At 56.9% G+C, this 22,868-nt stretch overlaps 1 protein-coding gene across 2 annotated transcripts; it reads left to right on the top strand.

Annotated features, from left to right (window-relative positions):
* Window positions 1-1,806: 1,806 nt before the first annotated feature.
* LOC124512880 (angiotensin-converting enzyme) lies at window positions 1,807-22,361 on the top strand. Of its 2 annotated transcripts, XM_047080514.1 has the most exons (25): window positions 1,807-2,091; window positions 2,688-2,855; window positions 3,451-3,547; window positions 4,299-4,442; window positions 4,901-5,092; window positions 5,675-5,772; window positions 6,192-6,364; window positions 6,736-6,959; window positions 7,314-7,458; window positions 7,749-7,847; window positions 8,064-8,186; window positions 8,529-8,740; window positions 9,403-9,539; window positions 10,923-11,081; window positions 11,306-11,393; window positions 13,598-13,741; window positions 13,896-14,087; window positions 15,451-15,548; window positions 15,751-15,923; window positions 17,816-18,039; window positions 18,351-18,495; window positions 18,740-18,838; window positions 21,009-21,131; window positions 21,476-21,663; window positions 21,846-22,361. In XM_047080514.1, exons 1-25 carry the CDS (start codon window positions 1,807-1,809, stop codon window positions 22,073-22,075), a joined length of 3,960 nt encoding a protein of 1,319 aa, XP_046936470.1. In that variant the 3' UTR covers window positions 22,076-22,361. The 2 variants fall into 2 exon arrangements, with proteins under 2 accessions (XP_046936470.1, XP_046936471.1); XM_047080515.1 differs by lacking the exons at window positions 1,807-2,091; window positions 2,688-2,855; window positions 3,451-3,547; ... (7 more) ...; window positions 8,064-8,186; window positions 8,529-8,740 and adding an exon at window positions 9,082-9,265.
* The last annotated feature ends 507 nt before the right edge of the window (window positions 22,362-22,868 follow it).

The following is a 22,868-nucleotide window of genomic DNA, read 5'->3' as shown; positions in this document are numbered from 1 at the left end:
ACCAGCCTGCTCTACCATGGTCCTAGATGTGGTTCTCAGGAGCTCTTCAGAGGGCAGCCCTGGCTGAAACCTGCCTCCATCCTGCTTTCCTGGGGTTTCTTTCCTGAGGACAGAAAAAGGCTCCCTGGTTACAAGCTAAGCCTCACGCTCTTTTTGCACTGCACCCATCCTCCTCTCCTCCCCCCTCCTCCAGGGGCTGAAAGGGTGTCGCTCTCACCACCCCACCCCACCCCCACCCCACCCAAGCCTCCGGTGGAGACTCTTCCTTCCCAGAAAACAGCAGCTCACTTGTGTGCCCCATGGCTCATTGCCCTCATAGCATGGAAAACCAAGCTATGAGGACCCCCTGCGAGCACCTTCCTCTTCAACCCACCTCCACCCCCATCCTCCTCCACACCTGTCTTCCTGGCACCGTGTCGTCTGACAAGACGGCACCATCTCGGGGTTCCTCAGGTCACGGCCTCCTGCACATGCTCCATGACGAGGTGAGCCCATGTGTCCCTCAGAGCTTCAGGCTCCATCCACACGCGGGTACCCAGGATCCCCAACTGCCCCAAGCAGCTGAACGCCTTGTGGGCGCCCGCGCAGCTCTCGACTGCTTCTTTTCCTGCTGCTTCTGCCCTGCCTCTGCTTCTTCCAGCCTCCCCTCCCACGCCCTTCTCCACATTCTACTATAGCATATAGGGTCCTCCCACCTCTGGGGACAGATGTCCCCAGGAGGAGTTAGGGGAGGACCCTCAGCTTCCACAACCTGGGGAGATGCCATTCTCTCCCTTCCCTGTGCTTGTCACTTGGAGGGACACGTGGATGAGACAGGGAAAGAATGAGGAGTGTGGAGGCCTGAGGTGACTTGGAGCCAGCCACTCAACCTAAGTCTTGATCTCTTCATCTGTCAGTGAAGGGGTACTTCCCATCAGGAGGCTCATCTCTAGCTCTCAGAGGCTGCAAGTCTGTGTGGTTGTTTCTGTGTAAGCGACTGACAGCTTGTGTCCCCAGTGGGAAGAGGGCATGTGTGCCAGCCCTCCCGTCCCTCTATGCAAACCCTGTCACAACAGCCCCCTCCATTCTTCCCCCCTTTCCCGGTAGTCCCCCACCCAGTGTGCAGGTGCGCCGGGGGCTCTGAGCATCTCTGCGGCACCTCCCCCGGGGCGCCTCCAGCCTCCAAAGCTGAAACTTTCCCCGCGCGGGTGCAGGCCACACCCCCTCCCCCCAAGGCCTGGCGGAGAAGCTGGACCCGGTGACTGATCATTAACCCCATCTCTGCTGCACCAGCGGCGCTGCGGACAGCTCCCCCACTTTGTCACTTGGGAACCCAGAGAGGCCTGGGGCGGTGAGGCCGGAAGATTGAGCATCGCAGACCGCCGGGCTCCCGGGGGCCTGCGCCGAGGCTGGGTGATGGCAGGGAGAGGGCACCGTGTGCAGACTTGGGTGTTCCAGCAAACTGCTGGCTCCCTCAGCTTCAGAGGTGTGTGTGTGTGGAGGGGTCCCCCTTTCAAGCTTCCTCTGTGAGAGCCTGACCTGAGCCCCCTCCGCCGCCGCCACCCCCCCCCGCCCCCGGCTGCAGTTCGCAGGGGGTCGCCTTGGCCCCTCCCCGGCCAGTCGCCCCTGCCCGGGCGGGCCAGGAAGCGTCGGTCCCCGCCCCGCTCGGTTAGGCCCGCGGCTGGGGGACTTTGGAGCCGAGGAGGAAGCGCGGCGGGGCGGGGAGGTGGGGGTGTGTCGGAAGGCGGCGGCGGGGTTTTATAATCCGCAGGGCGGGCGCGGCGCGGGAGAAGGGGCTGCGCCGCGCCGTACACCGCGTACCGCGCCATGGGGGCCGCGTCGGGCCGTCCCCGGCGGGGGCCGCTGCCGCCGCTGCCGCCGCTGCCGCTGCTGCTGCTGCTGCTGCCGCCGCTGCCGCTGCTGCTGCCGCCGCCGCCCGCCGCCCTGGCGCTCGACCCTGAGCTGCATCCCGGAAACTTTTCCGCCGACGAGGCCGGGGCGCAGCTCTTCGTGAAGAGCTTCAACTCGAGCGCCGAGCTGGTGATGTACCAGAGCACGGTCGCCAGCTGGGAGTACGACACCAACATCACCGAGGAGAACGCGCGGCTCCAGGTGGGCGCGCGGGCCCGGGGCGGGGGCGGGGGCGGGGCCCGGACGCCCAATCACAGGCCTGCGACCGGGCGCTGGGGGGCGGGAAGTCACAGCTGGACGCGCGCCCCCGACCCCTGAGCCGCGGGGACCAGGTGAGAACCCGCCCGCGCCCCCAGCCCCGCTCCGCCCCATCAGACGCGCGGTGGGTCCCCAGTACAAGAACCAAATGGATAAAGCTGGCTCCTCCGACCTCGACCCACCCCCCTACCCCCCCCAGGTGGCAGCTCCCTGGGATGACCTCGGGCTGGGTCAGCGGCAGTCTGCGCTGAGGGTGCCCACTCTGCTCTGGGTCCTCATCCTCTGTAGCCGAAACCTACCCCTGTCTCCTGTTCCTGTCACTGCTCATCACTGTCTATTTACCCTCTCCTCCACCTGCCTCTCTTCTAGCCCCAATTTCTGCTCCACTGCCCACCTTAGGCAGATTCCCCCAGTTCCTGACCCCGAAGGCCCCAGAGGAGGGAGCAGTGCTCCCGCAAGCCCCAGTCTCCAGGCGCCCTTGGTCTTCCTCCCCTTCTCCAGTGCCATGGCCTCCCCTGTATCCCCTCTGGTGCCCATAGGAGGAAGCAGCCCTGCTCAACCAGGAGTTTGCTGAGATCTGGGGCCAGAAGGCTAAGGACCTGTATGACCCAATCTGGCAGAACTTCAGTGACCCGATCCTGCGAAGGGTCATCAGTGGTGTGCGCACCCTGGGCCCTGCCAACCTGCCTGTGGCAAAGCGGCAGCAGGTGGGCCTGGTGGACCTGAGGGGTGGAGGCAGAAATGGCCAGTGTGCCTTCCAGTGCTGCACTGTGGTGGTGGTGGTGGGGAAGAGCCTGGCAGGGAGGGACCCTGGGATCTGTATGCACCCTGATTGTAGGGGAAGCCTCTGTAAGCACAGAATGGCTTCCTGAAACATTGATTTTCCTTAGAGATGGGGTATAGAAAGCGAAATTCAAGTAAACAGATGAAAAGGGGTTTTTCAAAATTTCTCCATAGCTGGTTGGATTAATGGGCTTCCTTAGAAAGACTGAGGAGGACTGAGAAGGCATCAGGCCAGAGAGTGAGAGGGATTTGCCCTCACTGCAAGGCAGTGGCTGAACTTGGACTTGAACCCCATCCCAAATTCTAAGGACACTTGTTTCCACCTCCACAGGCTGCCTCCACTGGAAGGGGAATCAGTGTATTAGTGATCAGAAGTGCCCTGAGTGCCACTGAGTGGCCTTGTCCAAGCCACATCCCCTCTCTGGGCCTCCTTTTCATCCTAGCAGAAAGAGGAGGGGGCAGCCACATTACCTCTGGGGGCTGTTCACTACTAACATTTTCTCAACTCTAACTCCCCAGTACAACTCTCTGCTAAGCAACATGAACAGGATCTATTCCACGGCCAAGGTCTGCTACTATCCCAACAAGACTGCCATCTGCTGGTCCCTGGACCCAGGTATGGCTCTGTCCCTACTATCTCTCTCTGCTGGGGCTTCCCGGCCCTTCCCCACCCCACCCCACCCCACCGCACCCCACCCCACCCCACCCCTGCAGCCCTGCTGTACCCATAAAGAGGGTATGTTTAATGGGAGGGGCCATGGAGGGAGTGGGTAAATCCAAACCCAAAGGCACTGACCTCCAGTTGAGGCTGGACTGTCAGATGCCCCCGCACCCTTGCTTCTCTGGGCAATCTGATTTCTGAAACCTCCAGCCTCCAGCTCCCATCCCCCCCCCCAACCCCCACCCCCATGCGTTCTTTGGCCTCTCCCATCCCTACTAGCCTTCCTCTTGGCTGCCTGGTTTTCCCTTTTATGGATCCTCTCAGTCTCCCAAGAGCCCTCCACAGGACTTAGACCCTTGTGACTTCTGCTTATACCTTCCTATTCTCCCCCCACACCCTACTCCATCCACAAGGCAGCCTGAGGTTAGCCACTGTAACCAATGAGCCATGAAGAGTCTGTCTGGAACTGGCCTCTGGATGTCCTCCTTTTGTCCACCTCCCTTTCCTAGGGACAGGGGCCCCTCTTGGGTGCTCTCTTTGTATAGCTCCCAGTCCCATCCCACCCAGCCTATAGGCAACCCTTGGCTTTGGGGGCATCATGATGTTGAGGAAGCAGGTAGAGATGGTGAAGACCAGCATGGGTGCTTTATTGAAGACCGTCGCTGCCTTCAAAGGAAGCACCTGACCCCACTCACCTGTGTCTCAGAGCTCACCCACATCATGGCTATATCAAGAAGCTACTCCGTGCTGCTCTATGCCTGGGAGGGCTGGCACAATGCTGTGGGCATCCCGCTGAAACCCCTGTACCAGAACTTCACTGCCCTCAGCAATGAGGCCTACAAGCAGGATGGTGAGTTTACCCACCCCATCCGTTGTGTGAGCACTGCCCTTCCCAGACGGCAACGTGCTCTCCCATCATCTACTGTCCCCACTGAGCCCAACCCCAGAAAGAGTAAGTGTTGCAGTGACTCTGTACACTGACCCAAGGTCACACAGAACCAGCTCGAGCCCCATCTGCCTTCCTCTGGGCTGCTGCCTGGCTCTCACACTGGCCCTCTTGCCTGCCTCTCCTGTCACACCTCAGAGCCCCAGCACTCATCTTTGCCTCTCCGGGATCTATTTAGCTAGAATTGGAATGACCCCCAGTTGGAAAATCACAGAGCAGTGGTCCCCAGGCCATCTTTTCTAAGTAGCTGGAGGATACACGGGCCGCAGGCCAGGAGAATGGCAAAGAAGTAGCTGGGCATGGAAGTGCCAGAGCCTGGGACCTGAGCTGCACCCCAATACCACCCCTGCCCCCTCCACCAGGCTTCTCAGACACGGGGGCCTACTGGCGCTCCTGGTATGACTCACCCACCTTCGTGGAGGATCTGGAACACCTCTACCATCAAGTAGAGCCCCTCTACCTGAACCTCCATGCCTATGTCCGCCGTGCGCTGCACCGCCGATATGGGGACAGATACATCAACCTCAGGGGACCCATCCCTGCTCACCTGCTGGGTAAGGATATTGCCTTGCCTCTATGCATGTCCCATGGATTGTCCTCCTCATGCCTCACATTTTAGAGCATCATCCTGTCCACTCTCACACAGGAGCCCATGTAGCTCACCCCATGGCCCCATATAGCAGGCGGCCCTTCTCATCACCATTACTGTTCCTACTTTTCAGACAGCGACTCTGAAGTTTGAGGTGCATAAATGACTTGGCAGAGGGCAGAGAACTAGCAAAAGGCAGAGCTAGGAATCACACTGAAGACTTTGACTGCATCCAGTGGGGAAGGGATAAGATTATGCCCCAGGATGCAAGCCCAGTGGCCTTGCCTCAGGGTTGGGAGGCAGGGACCCCGGCACCACCAGGAAGGACCCCAGCAGCATCATGTGGGCTCACACCGCCGACCCCAGGGATCCTGGAGCATTCAGAAGTCTGAGTGGGGCTGATGTAGAAAATGCTTGGTTCAGCCGGCCGAGCAGGCTACCCTTGAGTTCCCAGGGCCCAGGTGCCAGGGACCCAGATAGCTGCCCAGCAGCACATATGGGGAAGCAGGCAGGGAACTAAGCTATCTGGCTCCCCTCCTCTGTCTAGGGGACATGTGGGCCCAGAGCTGGGACAACCTCTATGATATGGTGGTGCCTTTCCCTAACAAGCCCAGTCTCGACGTGACCAGCACTATGGTGAAGAAGGTAAGTTTCGAGTCAGGCCAGGGTGGAGGCAGCAAGAAGTAGTCAGACACGGGGAGAAGGGCAGGAAGAAGTCATGTGAGAGAGACGGGTAAGGCAGGGACCTCAGTCCTGCCCTTTCTACATAGCAGCAGCCTTGAGTGTGTGTACAAGCAGTGATCTGGGGTCTGTGTCCTGGGTGAGGTGCCAGCCCCTCCTTCCAGGATCCCACAGGTGGGGTGAGAGCAGCCGTCTACTTTTGTTTATCCACTATGGTTAGTAGGGGCCCTGCCTCTGGGAAGGGAGGCCACAGAGCAGAGATGCCCTTCACGAGCAAGGAACAAATCTAGGTGGGAGACCCTTAGACCCGCCCCTGGGGCAGCCACAGTGAGCTCCCTCTGCTGGTCCCTGACCTGGACCTGCACCACCACCCCCCAAACCAGGGCTGGAACATTACGCACATGTTCCGAGTGGCAGAGGAATTCTTCACCTCCCTGGGGCTCTTGCCCATGCCTCCTGAGTTTTGGACAAGGTCCATGCTGGAGAAACCTACCGACGGGCGTCAGGTGGTGTGCCACGCCTCTGCCTGGGACTTCTACAACAGGAAAGACTTCAGGTCTAGACATGGGAGGGAAAATGGGGGTTTCTGGAGCTTCAGGAAGGGTGGGCAGCCTGGGCACAGGAAAGCCATTTCCCAGGCCAACCTCTACCCCAGCCCCAACACTGTTTGGTGGACTGGGTCTGTTCCAAGGCCCCTGGGCATATGAGACCGTCTAGGCCACCTTCCCTTAGCAACTCTGTACATTGTAATGGAGGACAAAGGCCTGAGTGTGGGCTGGGGCAGGGCAAAGGATGCGTATGTTTCCACCAGCTCCTTCAAGGCCCTGGGCAGCGCCCGCCTGGTCCCTTTCCCTCAGGTGCCAGCCTCCCCATGCTCTGGTCCCTGCCCTGTCCTTCACCCTCACCCTCGCCATCTCCCTGCCCCAGGATCAAGCAGTGCACGCGGGTCACTATGGACCAGCTGTCCACGGTGCACCACGAGATGGGCCACGTGCAGTACTATCTGCAGTACAAGGACCAGCCTGTCTCCCTGCGCCAAGGGGCCAACCCTGGCTTCCACGAGGCCATCGGGGATGTGCTGGCGCTCTCCGTCTCCACTCCTGAACATCTGTACAAAATTGGCCTGCTGGACAATGTCAGCAATGACATGGGTATGGGGGGTGGAGAGGACCCGGCCCGGCCCTACCCAGACCCCACTCCATCCCACGGCAGGACTCAGCTTGCCCGTGTTCCCACCTGCCCTTCCTGTTTCTGCCGCTCTGCCCCAGGTCAGGCAGGTTTGGGGATCCACCCGGAGCCTCACAGCCCACCCCGAGTCCCACCTGGACACTGCCCAAGGGCCCTCTTCCAAGCAGGGCTCCATGGTCCTGAAGGCCAGCCTTCCTTTCTCTGCATCTGCCAGCCCCTCCACCTGCTGGCTCCCGCCGGCTCCTGCCCAGGCCCACCCTGCCCTAGCTGGACCCCCATCTCCCTCTGACCTCTCTTCTCATCTCATCTTCCGACAGAAAGTGACATCAATTACTTGTTAAAGATGGCACTGGAAAAAATTGCCTTCCTGCCCTTTGGCTACTTGGTGGACCAGTGGCGCTGGGGGGTCTTTAGTGGGCGAACCCCCCCTTCCCGCTACAACTTTGACTGGTGGTATCTTCGGTGAGCAAAGGGGAATCAGGAAAGGCCTAATCCCAAGCGGCCCTCCCCACTCTCCTGGATAACCAGGAGCCTCCTGCCTCCATCAGTCCGCCCCCCCCCACCCTTTCCCCATACATTCTGTCCTGCCTGAAACTCCCTCCTCCAAGAAGTCTTCCCCAATTCACCAGGAGGGGAAGGGATGGCCCCCGTGGGAAAGGTGGGAATGCCTGCTTAACAGCATTTTTTGCAAAGGCTAAAATAGCCTTCACGCAATCCTTACATCCTAAGACAATTTATCAATCCTCTTCTAGAACCAAGTATCAGGGAATCTGTGCTCCAATTGCCCGAAATGAAACACACTTTGATGCCGGAGCTAAGTTTCATGTCCCAAATGTAACACCGTACATCAGGTACTACTGCCCCCCCCAACCCCTACCAGTTTTCAGGGCTTGTCCCCACGCTCTTCTGGGCCCCCCATGAGCCTGGAATTTTAAGTGGGCCTCTCCCTGGGGCCAGGCTTGGTTTTCCCTTCTCCCCCGTCTGGCCTCTGCCCTGTGGGGAGCTGAATGGTGCCCAGGCAAGGGTCCCCCCCAGCATCCCCCCTAACACCCAGCCCGTACCTGCAGGTACTTTGTGAGTTTTGTGCTGCAATTCCAGTTCCATCAAGCCCTGTGCAAGGAGGCGGGTCACCAAGGCCCACTGCACAAGTGCGACATCTACCAGTCCACCCAGGCGGGGGCCAAGCTCAGGTGTGTGGGGGGATCAAGAGGGCAAGGGGGAGGTGAGGGGAGAGGGGGAAGGAAGATGTGTCTAAAAGGCAACTGGCTGCTCATGGGAAAGTCACAGGCCCTGCTGGCAGAGGGAGACTTTCTTCCCTCCCACCCCCTCCTTCCTCGCAAGTATTTACAGAGTGGGCCTTCTGGCTAGCACGGGACAAGACAACGTCCCTGTCCCCTTCCCAGAGCTCCTGGTTCCCCAGAATCTTAATGTTGCTGTTCTTGCAGGCCAGTGGGGGACAGAGGTGGGCCAGGGACCAGTACTGGATGCTGGCCTGTGCCCCCTGTGCCCACCGTGCCCATTCTGCCTGACAGGGAGGCGCTGCGGTCAGGCTCCTCACGGCCCTGGCAGGAGGTGCTAAAGGAGGCGATTGGCTCAGATACACTGGATGCTCAACCTCTGCTCAACTACTTCCAGCCGGTCAGCCGGTGGCTGCAGGAGCAGAATCAGCGCAACGGCGAAGTGCTGGGGTGGCCGGAATACCAGTGGCGGCCACCAGTACCCCACAATTACCCACAGGACATTGGTAAAGCCCTGATGGAGGGTGGGGTGGGGTGCTAAAGCAACTCTCCGATTCTGGGCTCTGGACACAGGCCCCTGGTTCCTGGTTCCTGGTGAGCTGCTCCCAGCTGGGCCCCGGCGCCCTGCCCTAAAGGGCCTTTGCTCATCACAGCTTGGTTTGGGCGGGGGAGGGGGGGTGGCGGACAGGTATGTTTCTTCCCCATCATTCTAGAGAGGGTGTGCCCAGATCTGAGGCCCCTCCCTGGGGGCAGGCTGGCAGGCACACTGCTCTATGAGGTCACATTGCAGGCTCCATTCTTATTGGCCAGGGGGGCTGTGGCTACAGGGCTCTGCTCTCCTGCGGCCATGGGCCAAGGTTGGGCTGCTCCAGGACTGCCTAGCCTCTTCCTTGTCCTGCTCTGCTGTGGGCACCCCATGCTGGTCCCCAGCCAGGAGGCCACCCACCAGGTGACAACCAACCAGGGAACAACCAGCAGCCAGACAACAACTCGCCAGACAACAACCAGCAGCCAGACAACCCAGAGCCCAAGTGGGACCGGCTGGGGGGCGGGGCGGGGCCTGGGGGGGCCGGTGAGGAGGGAGAGGCAGGGACAGTGGCAGGCTTGGGCCCACCCGCAGCAGAGGGCAAGGGGAGGCCTGTCTGTTTGCCTCTACTCTGTCCCACAGGCCTGGTGACCGATGAGGTGGAGGCTAGAAAGTTTGTGGAGGAATATGACCGAAGATCCCAGGTGATATGGAACGAGTATGCTGAGGCTAACTGGAACTATAACACCAACATCACCACAGAGGCCAGCAAGATCCTGGTAAGGACCCTCTCCACGTCCCCCCTCCCCCCCATACACACACAACACACACACACGCACACAGACACACCGCATGTGCCTGCTCCTCCTCCCAGGGACCAATCCTTAAAACCGAAGACAGAGCCAGCTGCCCCTTCCCCCCCCCACACACTCAGTGTGTGTGTGTGTGTGTGTGTGTGTGTGTGTGTGTGGAGGGAGGCTGTCAGGATTTGTGAAAAATCCAGAGGAAATATTTAAAATAATACTCAACTTCAGATTTGGGTGGGTAAATGCTCAATGCCTAAAGAAGTTGTCTCTGATTAACAAGCAGTCTGTTGTTAGCAATAGAATGATTTGTACATAAGGGCGCCTGGGTGGCTCAGTTGGTTAAGTGGCCAACTTCGGCTCAGGTCATGATCTCACAGTTTGTGAGTTTGAGCCCCGCATCGGGCTCTGTGCTGACAGCTCAGAGCCTGAAGCCTGCTTTGGATTCTGTCTCCCTCTCTCTCTGCCCCCCCCTCTTTTTCTCTCTCTCTCAAAAATAAATAAATGCTAAAAAAAAATTAAAAATGATTTGTACACAAATAAGTAACAATAAAGGTGGATTTGTAGATTGAAAGTCCCTGTTTGCCATCACAGCAAGGACTAGCTTCCCTTCACTCCACTCTCCACCTGTGTGGTGAGTGCAGATTATACCGAGGTGAGCCACCGAGAACTAGCATTTCTTTTTTTCTTTTTTAAAACGTTTGTTTATCTTTGAGAGAGAGAGAGAGAGGAACAGAGTGCGAGCAGGGGAGGGGCCGAGAGATGGGGAGACACAGAATGTGAAGCAGGCTCCAGGCTCCGAGCTTTCAGCACAGAGCCTGACACGGGGCTCGAACTCACAGACCGCGAGATCATGACCCGAGCCGAAGTTGGATGCTCAACGACTGAGCCACCCAGGGGCCCCGAGAACTAGCATTTCTTGAAGACCATTGTGTGTGCTGTCCACAGTTCCTTGGCGCTTTACATCTGCTGCCTCATTTATTCCTCGGTAGCCTTGCAAAACCAGTGATCTTATTCCCATTTTACACATGGGACCCTAAAGCTCAGAGAGGCCACAGAACTAATGCCAACCTGTCTGTCTGCTAACGAGACACAGGGTGGGCTTCCCCTGCTTTTCCCCTGCCAGGATAGGTCTTGCGTGATCATGGCTATCTGTTGAGGGGCACGGACAGCATCCAGGACATTATAGACAGTCCAGGTTGAAGAGGGTCTTTGCGGCAAAGGCAACGGACTTGATAAAACTGCCCCCTCACTGCACCCCTCAGTCCCTTCTGCTCCCCCTATGGCACCTCCTTCTCAGAGGCCACTCCAAAGCTCCTGAGCCTCATGCCACAGTCCACTCTTCCCCTGTGCCTTCAGCTACAGAAGAACATACAGATGGCAAACCACACCTTGAAGTTCGGCACCTGGGCCAGGCAGTTTGATATGACCAGCTTCCAGAATGACAGCATTAAGCGGATGATGAAGAAGATTCAGGACCTAGAGCGGGCAGCACTGCCTGCCAAGGAGCTGGAGGAGGTATGTGGCTTGTGGCGGAGCAGGGAGGGGAAGATCCAAGGTCAGGACCAGGTCCTAGCTCGGGGTCTGGCCTTCAAGCTGCTTCCTCTTCCTCTGTGTCATGACATCTGCCACATTGACGTACACCTACCTGCTCCCCCAGCTCCATAGTGCCCCCTGCCCATGATGGCGCCTGGGGCAGAACGGGTAGCAAAGGGGTACAGCCTCTCTTCTTCCTCCTGCAGTACAACCAGATCCTGCTGGACATGGAAACCACTTACAGCGTGGCCTCTGTGTGCCACGCCAATGGCACTTGTCTGCAGCTGGAGCCTGGTGAGGGCATGTGGGGAGTGAGAGGGAGGGTGGGGATGCTGGGCTTGACCGTGTTAGGGGTGCTGGCCCATGGAAGGGGGGTCAGGGTCTCCTAACTCATGGGGTCGGTGCGCCCAGGAGATTCACTCCTCTGTTTTCCCCCAGGGGGTTCTCTGCCACCACTTAGATGGGGCACAGCCCTCCCTTGGACCATCTGCCCATCTGCTCCCTCTAGGGACCCCCTAGATTCCTCTGTGCGCTCTCCCCTTCAGAGTAGGAGGTACCTCAGATTTGTGTGCCAAGTGCTTAGATGCCCGACTAGGGATAGTAATTCTAAGCACCTTCCTTCCTCCACCCTGTCCACATCTTCCCCACCTTCTCTGGCCCCCACCCTCCACCTCCCCCCTAAAACCAAAGCCACAGCTCAGAGAAGCCACTTCCTGCCTGAAGGAGTGGACCAGCTCTCGCTTGTCCCCTTTCTCTCTCCACACTGGCTGGTGCTTCTTACCTTCTCCCTTTTGGAAGCCTCACCCTGGACACCCAAGTACCTGCACACAGATACGTGCTTTCCTCCCTCCTGACTCACCCTCCCAAGGGTTGGGGAGCCAGAGGCTTAAACATTCTTCTCCTGAGGAATCGCTACCCAGAAACCATCTCTTCCTGGCCCTCCTGCCAACTCCCACATTAGAACAATGACAAATAGAAGGGGAAATGGAAAATAAACAGGAAAAAAAGAGACGGCTTTCCTGAGACAGGGTTTGGCCTACGGTTTGTATACATGGGTATGCACGCAAAGCACAGCAGAGACATATGTGTGCCTGCATGTGTATGTGCATGTTTACGGAGAAGAGCATTAAAGGGAGCGCAGCCTTCAGCCTCCCTCCCCCCATCAATTAGCCTCCTAACCCAGGCCTGGGCCGTCAGAGCACTGCCATTAGTGAAACTAAGAAGCACCCACAGAACAGAATGCTCGCATCGGCAGAGGGCAGAGGTGAAATTCTCAAAATACATTTTTTTCCCTAAACAGAACTAATTTGAATGTACTTTATTCTCTGTGAGAAGTAGATATCATGAAGCACGTTCTGAAACAGGGAGAGAACACGAGTCAGTGAGGTGTGGGGGACCCCAAATGCTGTCCTCAGGCAGAAAGAGAAGCCACCATCAGTCTGTGTGAGGCTTCCGAAACGACACATGAGCTCAGACCGTCCTCACCCCAGCTCCGAGAGGTGCGTGTCAGCTCCACTTAATCTATGTTGAGGAGGCTACACGCACAGTCCCGTGGCTTTGACAGGGCACAGACCCAGGACTTCGGGCTCCCTGATGATGTTGGGATGGCTCTCTGTACTGTCTTCACAGCAATCCCTTTATTCAGTCCGGTTCACTAACCATTAGCGAAAGGTGCCCGGGGCCCTGTGAGGACTCAGCGACCAGCAAGGCTCACTCCCTGCTCAGGGGCCTCGTGCTCCCTTTTGATTTTTACACCCCATGAGTGCTGGATTATCCCCATTTTAAAGATAGGGAGGGACACCTGGGGGGCTCAGTCGGTTAAGCGCCCGACTTTGACTCAGGTCATGATCTCACGGTTTGTGAGTTCGATCCCCACGTCGGGCTCTGTGCCGACAGCTCAGAGCCTGGAGCCTGCTTCGGATTCTGTGTCTTCCTCTCCTTCTGCCCCTCCCCCACTCACACTCCGTCTCTCTCTGTCTCTCAAAAATAAATAAAAAATGTTTAAAGGTAGGGAAAGGAGGCGGGGGGGTCCTGTGACTTGCAAGGTAATTTTTGGGTCAGTGGATGACTAGATAGGAACTCAGGTCTTGTGACGGCCAAGCCATTTGTCCCTCCCACAGAGGGGTTTGCAGGGAATCAGTGGGGAGCAGCAGCCCTGGAGTCTGGGTTTGTGCCTGGCTGGGCCACTTCCTGGCTGGGGGGACCCGCCATGTCACCAAAACGCTGATGTGCAAACCCGCGCACCCTTCACAAGGCTGCTGCAGCCCTGAGGTGGTGTGCCTGCAGCGTGGCCCTGGGGCCACCCGCCCTGTAAGTCTTTGTAGAATTGGCACCGCCCTTTCTCCCATTTCACTAGACTCACTGCCTGTACAGGCCTTTTGACGTGAGTTCACCAATTTTATCCGAGTTCCAAACTCCTATGACTAAGATCACCTTATAGGAGGTGGGAGGTGAGCCCAGGGCTGGAGGCTCAAGTCACTACCCCCCACTCCCCCCAGATCTGACGAATCTGATGGCCACGTCCCGGAAATATGAAGATCTGTTGTGGGCCTGGAAGAGCTGGCGAGACAAGGTGGGGAGAGCAATCCTCCCCTTTTTCCCCAAATATGTGGAACTTGCCAACAAGGCCGCCAAGCTCAATGGTGAGTCCCTCTGGCCGAGATCTCTGGCTCTCTGGGGCCCTCAGAGGGGTCCTCTGAGCCCCTAACCTTGGTGAGAGGGAGGTCCTAGAGGGGGCGGGGCAGAGGGTGCTCAGGGAATGGTCAGGTGTTGAGAGAGCCTGTGCCCCCTCTGCAGGCTACGAAGATGCAGGTGACTCCTGGAGAGCCATGTACGAGATGCCAACCCTGGAACGCGACCTGGAGCAGCTCTACCAGGAGCTGCAGCCGCTCTACCTGAACTTGCACGCCTACGTGCGCCGGGCCCTGCACCGCCACTACGGGCCCCAACACATCAACCTGGAGGGCCCCATTCCAGCTCACCTGCTGGGTGAGCGCAAGGACTGGGCCTGGGGTGGGGGTGCGGGGTGGGGGACAGACACAGATGAGGAAAGGTGGGGCCGGTGCTCTCCACATGGCAGAGGGCAGGCTGGGCAGGATCTTAGGATGCTGTATCAGGTGGAGGGAGTGAGGGTGTGAGGCTGGAGGGAATGTTGCCGGGGCCGGGGTGGGGTGGCAGCTGGGTTCGGGGAGACGAGCCCCTTGCTTGCATTTAGCATGTTTGCTACAGAGCCACTCGGTGCAGGTCGCCACGGGTGGAGCAGTGACAGAATTCATAATATCATCGCAGGAGACCATATGACCCATGATGCTTGGGCAGGGGTGGTGAGGAAGGGGCCGGGAATGAGAAGTGAGCACACCCCCCCCTCCCCCCGCAGGAAGTGGCACACGAGCAGAGCCTTGAAAGATGAGAGGTTCTGGGAAGGCTGGGTGGCTCAGTCGGTTAAGCATCCAACTTCAGCTCAGGTCACGATCTCACGGTTTGAGCCCTGCATCGGGCTCGCTGCTGTCAGCACAGATCCTGCTTCAGATCCTGTGTCCCCCTCTCTGCCCTTCCCTGCTCGAATGTGTGCTCTCACTCTTTCCCTCAAAAATTAAAAAATTTTTTTAAAAGATGAGAGATTCTGACAGATGGAAAAAGTAGCAGTAGGGAGTTAGAAGGACAACACTCAGGCGAAGAGGAATTAAGAGAACAGAGAATATTGAGAGTGTAGATCCATCCCAACTTTTGGACCCTCATTTTTTCAGGGGTTGTAAACTCAAATGCCCTGAATGAATGAAGTAGGCAGTGGAAGACAGTGAGGGCTGGCAGGGACTAGAGCAAAGCGGAGGCCACCAGGTTCTTGTCCCTGTCGAGCCACAGAGAACACATCCCTGGGGGGTTTGTTACTGTGAGCAGAGAGGCCAGACGGGGCCACAGACCAGTTGCCAACCATGAGGGAGACTCCAGAAACTCATCCAGCTTTGGATCTAGTTCCTGCTCAGTCTCTAGGGTCCTTGTAGCCCAAGACACCAGCCATCCTTGATCAAGGATGTGGGAGCGGATATCAGCTCGATGACTGAGAGACACAGACCCCAGGAAAAGGAGGCATTACGCCCAAGTGGCCCCCAGAGTGGGGGCAGAGCTGGGGTTTACAACTCAGCCCTTGGCACTCAAAGCAGGGCTGGATGTGCAGGCTAAAAACAATGTATGTCAAATCCCAGCAAGGTTTGCAAATAGCAGGTGCTCGGGATACATTTGTGATCATAAGGCTTGGGATCTGGTTCCTTCTCCATGGGTGATGGTGTTGAGTGTAAGAAATAACATCTCTCTCTCTCCTCTGTCTGCCTTCTCTTCCCCTCCCTGCCTCCAGGGAACATGTGGGCTCAGACCTGGTCCAACATCTATGACTTGGTGGTGCCTTTCCCTTCAGCCCCCAAGATAGATGCCACAGAGGCCATGATAAAGCAGGTGCGCACTGGGCCCCTCATCACATTTCTGCTCCTCCAGGGCAACCCCAAGGCACAAGGGAGGGGAGACCTCTGCCTTGGTGGGAGAAGGCCTCTGCTTCAGGAATTCCCTCTGGCTGAGCCCTCTCCTAACCCCCACCCTGACGCAGTACACAGTCTGTCCCCAGAGGCCCCAGGTTTGGCAGGGCTCCCTCTGCTTGTAGGGCTGGACACCCAGAAGGATGTTTGAGGAAGCGGACAATTTCTTCACCTCCCTGGGGCTGTTGCCTGTGCCCTTTGAGTTCTGGAACAAGTCAATGCTAGAAAAGCCGACTGACGGGCGGGAAGTAGTGTGCCACGCCTCTGCCTGGGACTTCTACAATGGCAAGGACTTCAGGTGTGTCCAGGTTGCAGCCAGGGGACCTTATCAGTGGGCAAGGAGATGAACCAAGTACAGCTTCCACTATTGTCCCCTCAAGCCAGAGTGAGCAGAAACAAGTACAGGGGCCAGAGCTTAGCATGAAAGGTCAAGAGCATTGGGCCTGGCCTCGGGTTGGCCATTGGCTTCTGGCGGGGGAGCCTTGTCTACGAGGTGAGGGTCTTCTCAAGCACTGACCAGCTTCACTAGCTTGGTTAGTGCCCAAGGTCCCAGTGCTAGGTGAGCACTGTGAGAGCTTCCCAGCCTTCCCTCATTCTGGAGTGACCTCTGCCTACAGCAGCCATCTTCCTGGGTGCATGTGTCTTGACACAGACAGGTACATGAGAACATGGGGGGCTTTGCACAGATCCATATTCACCATTGGCAGAGACTCAGAAGCTGTCTTCATTGGAGGACAGTTGTCTATTGCTGCATAGACAGATGCACAAACCACCCCAAAACTTACTGCCATAGAAAAACCATTTGTTTATGTTTGTGGTTTTATCAGTCAGCAGCGCAGGCAACATGCAGTGGAAATGGCTTGTCCCTGCTGTGCAATAATGGAGACCTCAGCTGGGGTAGCTCTGATGGCTGGAGATGCTGGTGTAGCTCAGTGGGGCCATGTGTCTGGAGCCTTGGTTCGAGCTCTTGGTTGGGTACCTCAGTTTTTCTCCATGTGGCACGTGCTGGGACAGGAAGCTTCATTTGGCTTCTATACTCACATGTTGGGTCCTCGGACTGGGATGACTGGAGAAGCTGGGGATTGGTGAGAACATCTTTCTCCAGGCTAGCTTGGGCTTCCTCCCAGTATGACAGTCAGGCAGTCAGATTTCTTACTGGCAGTCGGCATCCCACAGAAAGAAAGCAAGAACAGCCTGGTTTCTTAAAGGCTAAATCCAAAACTGGCACAGAGTCACTTCTGCCACATTTTCTTGGCTGAAGCAAGTCACAGATGCAAAGAAGGAAAAGAAGACCCCACCTCTTGGGAGAAGTGGCAAAGATGATCTGCCACTATTGATGAAGTTTCTTCTAGTAACAGTGGACACAGAGAGACTAGAACAAAACAGCCAGAGTTCATGGGATTGCCTATCCTTGGGCCCTTCCTTCAAAGGCATGAGGACTGCAGCTGTAGGGATGGATGTACAGAATCAGAGGGTTGAGAACTCTTTTGGGAGTTTTCCTTGTATGGGGAGTCATAGGAGAAGGTGGGCAGACCCCAACCTCGGTGTTACCAGGATGCCAGGAAGTTCTTCCCATCCCAATACAACGGCAGAAAAATGTGGTCAACTGAACTGAAGGGCTTTGGTTATATCCAAGGGAGAATTTGATCGGCTCACAAAAGAGAATGAGGAAAGATGAAGGGCGAGGTCGGGCCTCTGATGTGGACAGCTCTGTAGATGTCATTTCAGCCCTAACCATGAAAGTCCTGGGTGAATGTGTTTGCTGGTGTTGGGCACATGGGATGTAGAAAAGCCCAGAATAACTGTTGTTCCCTTCAGGAAACCTAAGTCTTGGAAGAGACAAAATGTGTGCATGAAAAACACAGAACCCACATTCTAGAAAGTTCTGCACTAATCACAATTGAGTGCAAAGCCTCAGTTATGCCTTTTGAGCAAGTACTTTGCACAGTCAGAAAACAGCATGGCAGTGAGGGCTGGAGTGATTCAGAGAAGTTGGAAGCAGAAGAATGGCCTGGATGACCATGCTGTAGGGGCTTCTGACCCTCAGATTCCTTCTTTCTCGGGCTCATTCCATACCTCCTTTGGTTTTCCTTCCCATAAAGCTATGTTCCCTGCATATAGCATTGATGGGGGTCTGCTTTGTATGCAGTAAGGACAGCGGGTCCCTTTGCCCCATCCCCCGTGTTCCAGGATCAAGCAGTGCACCACTGTGAACATGGAGGACCTGGTGGTGGCCCATCATGAAATGGGCCACATACAGTATTTCATGCAGTACAAGGACTTGCCTGTGACCTTCCGGGAGGGTGCCAACCCTGGCTTTCACGAGGCCATTGGAGATGTGCTGGCCCTCTCAGTGTCTACCCCCAAGCACCTCCACAGTATCAACCTGCTGAGTAGCGAGGGTGGCGGCTATGGTGAGAGAGGAATGGGAAGTCCTGGTGGGCAGAGGGACTAAGAAGGGGCAGTGAGGTTGGGAGGCTGGGAGAGGGGACTTGATGGCTCATAGGCAGAGGTTGGGACAGAACAGTGGGGAATAAGGCCACCAGCAGGGTGAGCCGGGAGGATGGAACTCCCATACCAGCCCAAGAGGCAGGTCGCTAGACCCAGAAAGGCACAGAGCCCACTCCTCCCCTCTCCACCCACCGCACACCCATCATGGCTGAGCCACTGGGATGTGGCAGGAGGCAGGCAGACATCTGGTGACCAGGCTCCCTTCCCTTGGCAGAGCAAGACATCAATTTTCTGATGAAGATGGCACTCGACAAGATCGCCTTTGTCCCCTTCAGCTACCTCGTCGACCAGTGGCGCTGGAGGGTATTTGATGGAAGCATCACCAAGGAGAACTACAACCAAGAGTGGTGGAACCTCAGGTTCTAGAATGATCCTGTGGGGGTGTGGGTTCAGGAGGGGGGGTGTCTCCATGGGTATCTGTATATGTGAGTGTGTAAGTGACGAGGTGCACAGGGGGTGATTGTGCACAGAGGCACAGCACACCAGAATCTGGACTGTCCAGTGGAACCCCCGGGGCAAGGTTCACCCTTCAGCTCAAAACTACCAACTCTTCCTGACTTTATTCTCCCCAAACCCTCCCTCCAACATCTTTCCCCTTGACAGGCTAAAGTACCAGGGCCTCTGCCCCCCAGTGGCCCGGGCTCAAGGGGACTTTGACCCAGGGGCCAAGTTCCACGTTCCTTCAAGTGTGCCTTATATCAGGTAAAGGGGAAGGGAAGAGGCTATTCAATGTTCAAAGTGCCGTTACTGCCCTGTGGGGAGCTACCTGTCTCGGTGACCTGGGAGGCCTGGCTGCATGGCACATTGTGCCTAGGCCACTTACCTGCCACCAAGGCTCATTGTTGTTTCACACTTTTGATGTGATGAGAGCCTCTACCCTCCAGGCGTTTGAAAACAGAAACTCTACTATTATTGGCTAATGGTTACAAGACCTTGGTTGGATAGTTAACATTATTAACCATGACCCATGACCCATGGCTAGAGCTAAGCACTGTTTTGTTTTGTTTTGTTTTGTTTTGTTTTTAAACAAGATTGTGATTTCTTTAATATATATTCAACATGTTGCCTGTGATATAATTGGAATTATACCTGGAAGACCTTCTACACACTAAAACTAGGGTTAGAGACCCAATTGGATTGGGAGGCTATGCTCTCAGGGGCATGGAGTCAGGCAGAACTGGGTTCTGGGGTCAGGAAGAACTGGGTTCAAATCTTGTTTCCACTTCTTTGTTTCCTTAAGCAAATTTTTCAGTGTCTGTGAGCATCAGTTTCTGCACCTGTGAAATCGTAGCAGAACTTAACTTCTTAACATACTGTCCAATACAGAGCATGATCAGGAAATGGTGGCCATAATGCACTAGTATGAATTTATATTCTTTTTAAAAAGTTTTTATTTATTTATTTTGAGAGAGACAGAGACAGCGTTAGCAGGGGGCAGGGGAGAGAGAGAGGGAGAGAGAGAGAATCCCAAGTAGGCTCTGTGCTGCCAGCACAGAGCCCGATGTGGGGCTTGAACTCCCAAAACCGTGGGATCATGACCTGAGCCAAAACCAAGAGTTGGACGCTTAACCGACTGAACCACCCAGGCACCCCTGAAGTTACACTCTTAACTGGGACGTGTAAACACACCAGTGCTGTGAGTCACATAGCCAGAGTGTAGACATGTCCAGCCCTTCCCTTCTGCCTGCTGCAGGAGAGCACTTACTGAGGGCTAGGAAGGGTAATTGTAGGGTCTGGGACCCTCCTGGTAGAGAAGGGTCTGGGGACATCTGAGGGGAGGGTCTGTGTGTCCCTGAGCTGCAGATAGCCCAGGCCACATGTGAGGCAAGTCAGAGGGCAAGGAGGGCTGTCCCAGGAGGGCTCTGGTCACTTCCAGCCCTTGCCACCTATGGTTCCTGGAAGCCCAGTGGGGGAGGGCTTGTGCTCATGGTGCCCACCTTTCCAACCTAGCACCTGGCATGATGTCAGCATATAGTCAGGACCTAATAAAGAAGTGTAGGGCGGGTGAATTGTGTTCCCACTGTGTAGGAAAGGAGAGAAAGCCTTCTCAGATGTTCCAGAGAGCAGCTGTGGGCAGGGGATCAAGGGGGATCCAAGGGCCCTTAGAACAGGCCCAACCTGGACAAGGTACCAGGGTGACCTGTGAGGAGGGCTACCACCTGCCTTCTCCACTGGTTTCCCAGCTTCCAAGCTGGCACTCACTTTCATGTGAAAGCCAGGCCCAAGTGAATGGTTAGCTTCTGAGCTTAGAGTAGATAATTCTCCAGGGCAGGGGTGGGCAAAGGAGACACATTCCAAATTCTGACCAGCAAACTTGGCAAAGCACTTTTAAGAAATGCCAGGAAAGTTAGTGGCACATGGCTTACACCCAGCATTCAAAGTGGGAGGCCAGCGCTGCTGGTTTGGGACATTCTGAACCAAGTGCAGAGGTGGCTCTGGCTTTGACCTGCAGATTTATACCAGGGAATCCCTGCTGTTTGGAATAAAGGGGATCATTTGGGCTGGCTTCCCTGCCCAAACCACCCTGCCAGAAGCGTGGGACTCTTGAGGCAACACCTGGCCTCTACTTGCATACGCCCCAGGGATGGAGACCTTACTGCTTCAGAAGCAACTGTCCAAATCTTTGAAGGGCTCTGCCCTGACCCTCCTCACCCATGAGTGATCCCCAGAGCTCCTCAAAGCAGGTCCTCCTGAGACGTGGAAGGAGCCTCTCGGGTGGGAGGCATGGGAACAGGGAGCCTTGAAGACCCTAAAGACCAGAGGGTGAGCTCCCTGCAACACCTGGGCTGCAGTGGAAGGTGACGGGCAACTGGGGCTTGGTGGCACAGGTGCTCAGCCACCTCACCCCACACCATGCTTCCCTCCACTCCAGGTACTTTGTCGGCTTCGTCATTCAGTTCCAGTTCCACGAGGCTCTGTGTCAGGCAGCTGGCCACAAGGGCCCCTTGCACACATGTGACATCTACCAGTCTAAGGAGGCAGGAAAGCGCCTGGCGTGAGTCTTTTCTGGCTTTCTTTTGACCGTTTCCCATGTTCTGACCCCAGTGGGGCTTTTCTGGGAAAACCTGCCATTGGCGTCTGGGTTGGGGATCCCAGGTGGAGCCTGTGCCAGACCTTAATGTGCCACCCCAGTGGGGAACTAGAGCCCTCTGGGCCCCAACCATCCCTCCCCCATTCCCATCCCCTACCCCCAGACCTGCTCAAGCCCTCCCAATCCCAAAGGAGGTTTAGGCCAGAAGAGGGGACATGGAAGGTGGGAATTAGGCTGGGGCAGGAGCAGCAAGCCTCCCTACCTGTCCTTCTGACTGACTCTGTGTCCCTTCTCTGGTACTCCCCCAGGGATGCCATGAAACTGGGCTTCAGTAAGCCATGGCCAGAAGCCATGAAGCTGATCACAGGCCAGACCAACATGTCTGCGTCCGCCATGATGAACTACTTCAAGCCGCTGCTGGACTGGCTTCTCACTGAAAATGGGCGGCACGGGGAGAAGCTGGGCTGGCCTCAGTACAACTGGACACCAAACTCTGGTACCACACCCCATCCCCCTCAGCCCCAGGCCAGCCCCCTCCCCAGTTCAGGCAGACTGCAGTCTGACCTCAGAGCAAGAACAGGGAAGCGAGCCTAACCAAGTCCCAGCCCTGCCCGTCGGCCTGCCCACTGCCCGCCCACAGCCTGCCCATCGCCTGCTCTCCTTGCTTCCCCTGCCCAGCTCTCTCAGAAGGCCCCGTCCCGGGCAACGGCCGTGTCAACTTCCTGGGCCTGGACCTGGAGGAGCAGCAGGCCCGTGTGGGCCAGTGGGTGCTGCTCTTCCTGGGCATAACCCTGCTGGTGGCCACCTTGGTCCTCACCCAGCGGCTCTTCAGCATCCGCCGTCACAGCCTCCACCAGCCCCACCATGGGCCCCAGTTTGGTTCCGAGGTGGAGCTGAGGCACTCCTGAGATGACCGGGCTGGGCTGGGCCTGCCGGGGAGCTTCTGCCACCAAGAGACCAGACTGGGGGCGTGGGGGCGTGGGCAGAGGACCCACCGCTCCTCTCAAGGCTCACCTCAGCCAGCCCCCCTCCTCCCACCCTGTTCCCCCACTACCATGTCTAGAGTCCCGTACTGACCATCTGCCCTCCAGACCGCAAACCCCCACGGACCCTGCCCCCGAGTCCCTGGGCAGCAGGCCGCCTAACATGGAGCCCCCTCCCAGTCTCTCTGTGAATACAATTAAAGGACCTGCCTCCCCCATCTGAGTCTGTGTCCCTCATAGGGAAGCCAGGGACAGGGACTGGGACGCTCTCCCACCTCCTGGCAGTCAAGTGGGTCACTTCATTGGACATCTTCATCCTCCTCCAAGAAGAGCCTGGGAAAATGCCCTGGAGCTCTGGCCCCAGCACCCGCCCCTAGCCCAGGCAGTCAGCCAATGTCCCGTCGTGGCCAGCAGCCCCTGCCCAGCCTCGGCACCAACCCAAGAAGACGGGGGAGGGAGCAGACATTCTGGGCTTCCGGCCTTCCATTTCCACATGCTTCGGGAGCCCTGCCCCAGCTTTCCCATAAATGGCAGGTCCTTTAGATGGAAGACTTCTGGCTCTCCTCCGGGTCCCAGGGGGAGAGCGCCTTGCCCGTGTCTGACTCAGTGAGGGTGCAGAACTGACCGCATTGGTCACCTCAGGCTGCCTGCACCAGCTCCGTGTCTACTTGTATGACTGGACAGAGCTATTTGAGTATTGCCCATGGGGTCCAAGGCT

Source organism: Lynx rufus, unplaced genomic scaffold, assembly GCF_022079265.1.
Source record: "Lynx rufus isolate CCGP_SWC_20201006 ecotype Redwood Valley unplaced genomic scaffold, mLynRuf1.p SCAF_18, whole genome shotgun sequence".
Classification (NCBI taxonomy): Eukaryota; Metazoa; Chordata; class Mammalia; order Carnivora; family Felidae; genus Lynx; species Lynx rufus.
Note: the sequence above shows the minus strand (reverse complement) of the source record. Positions and strands in the feature narration are given on the sequence as shown.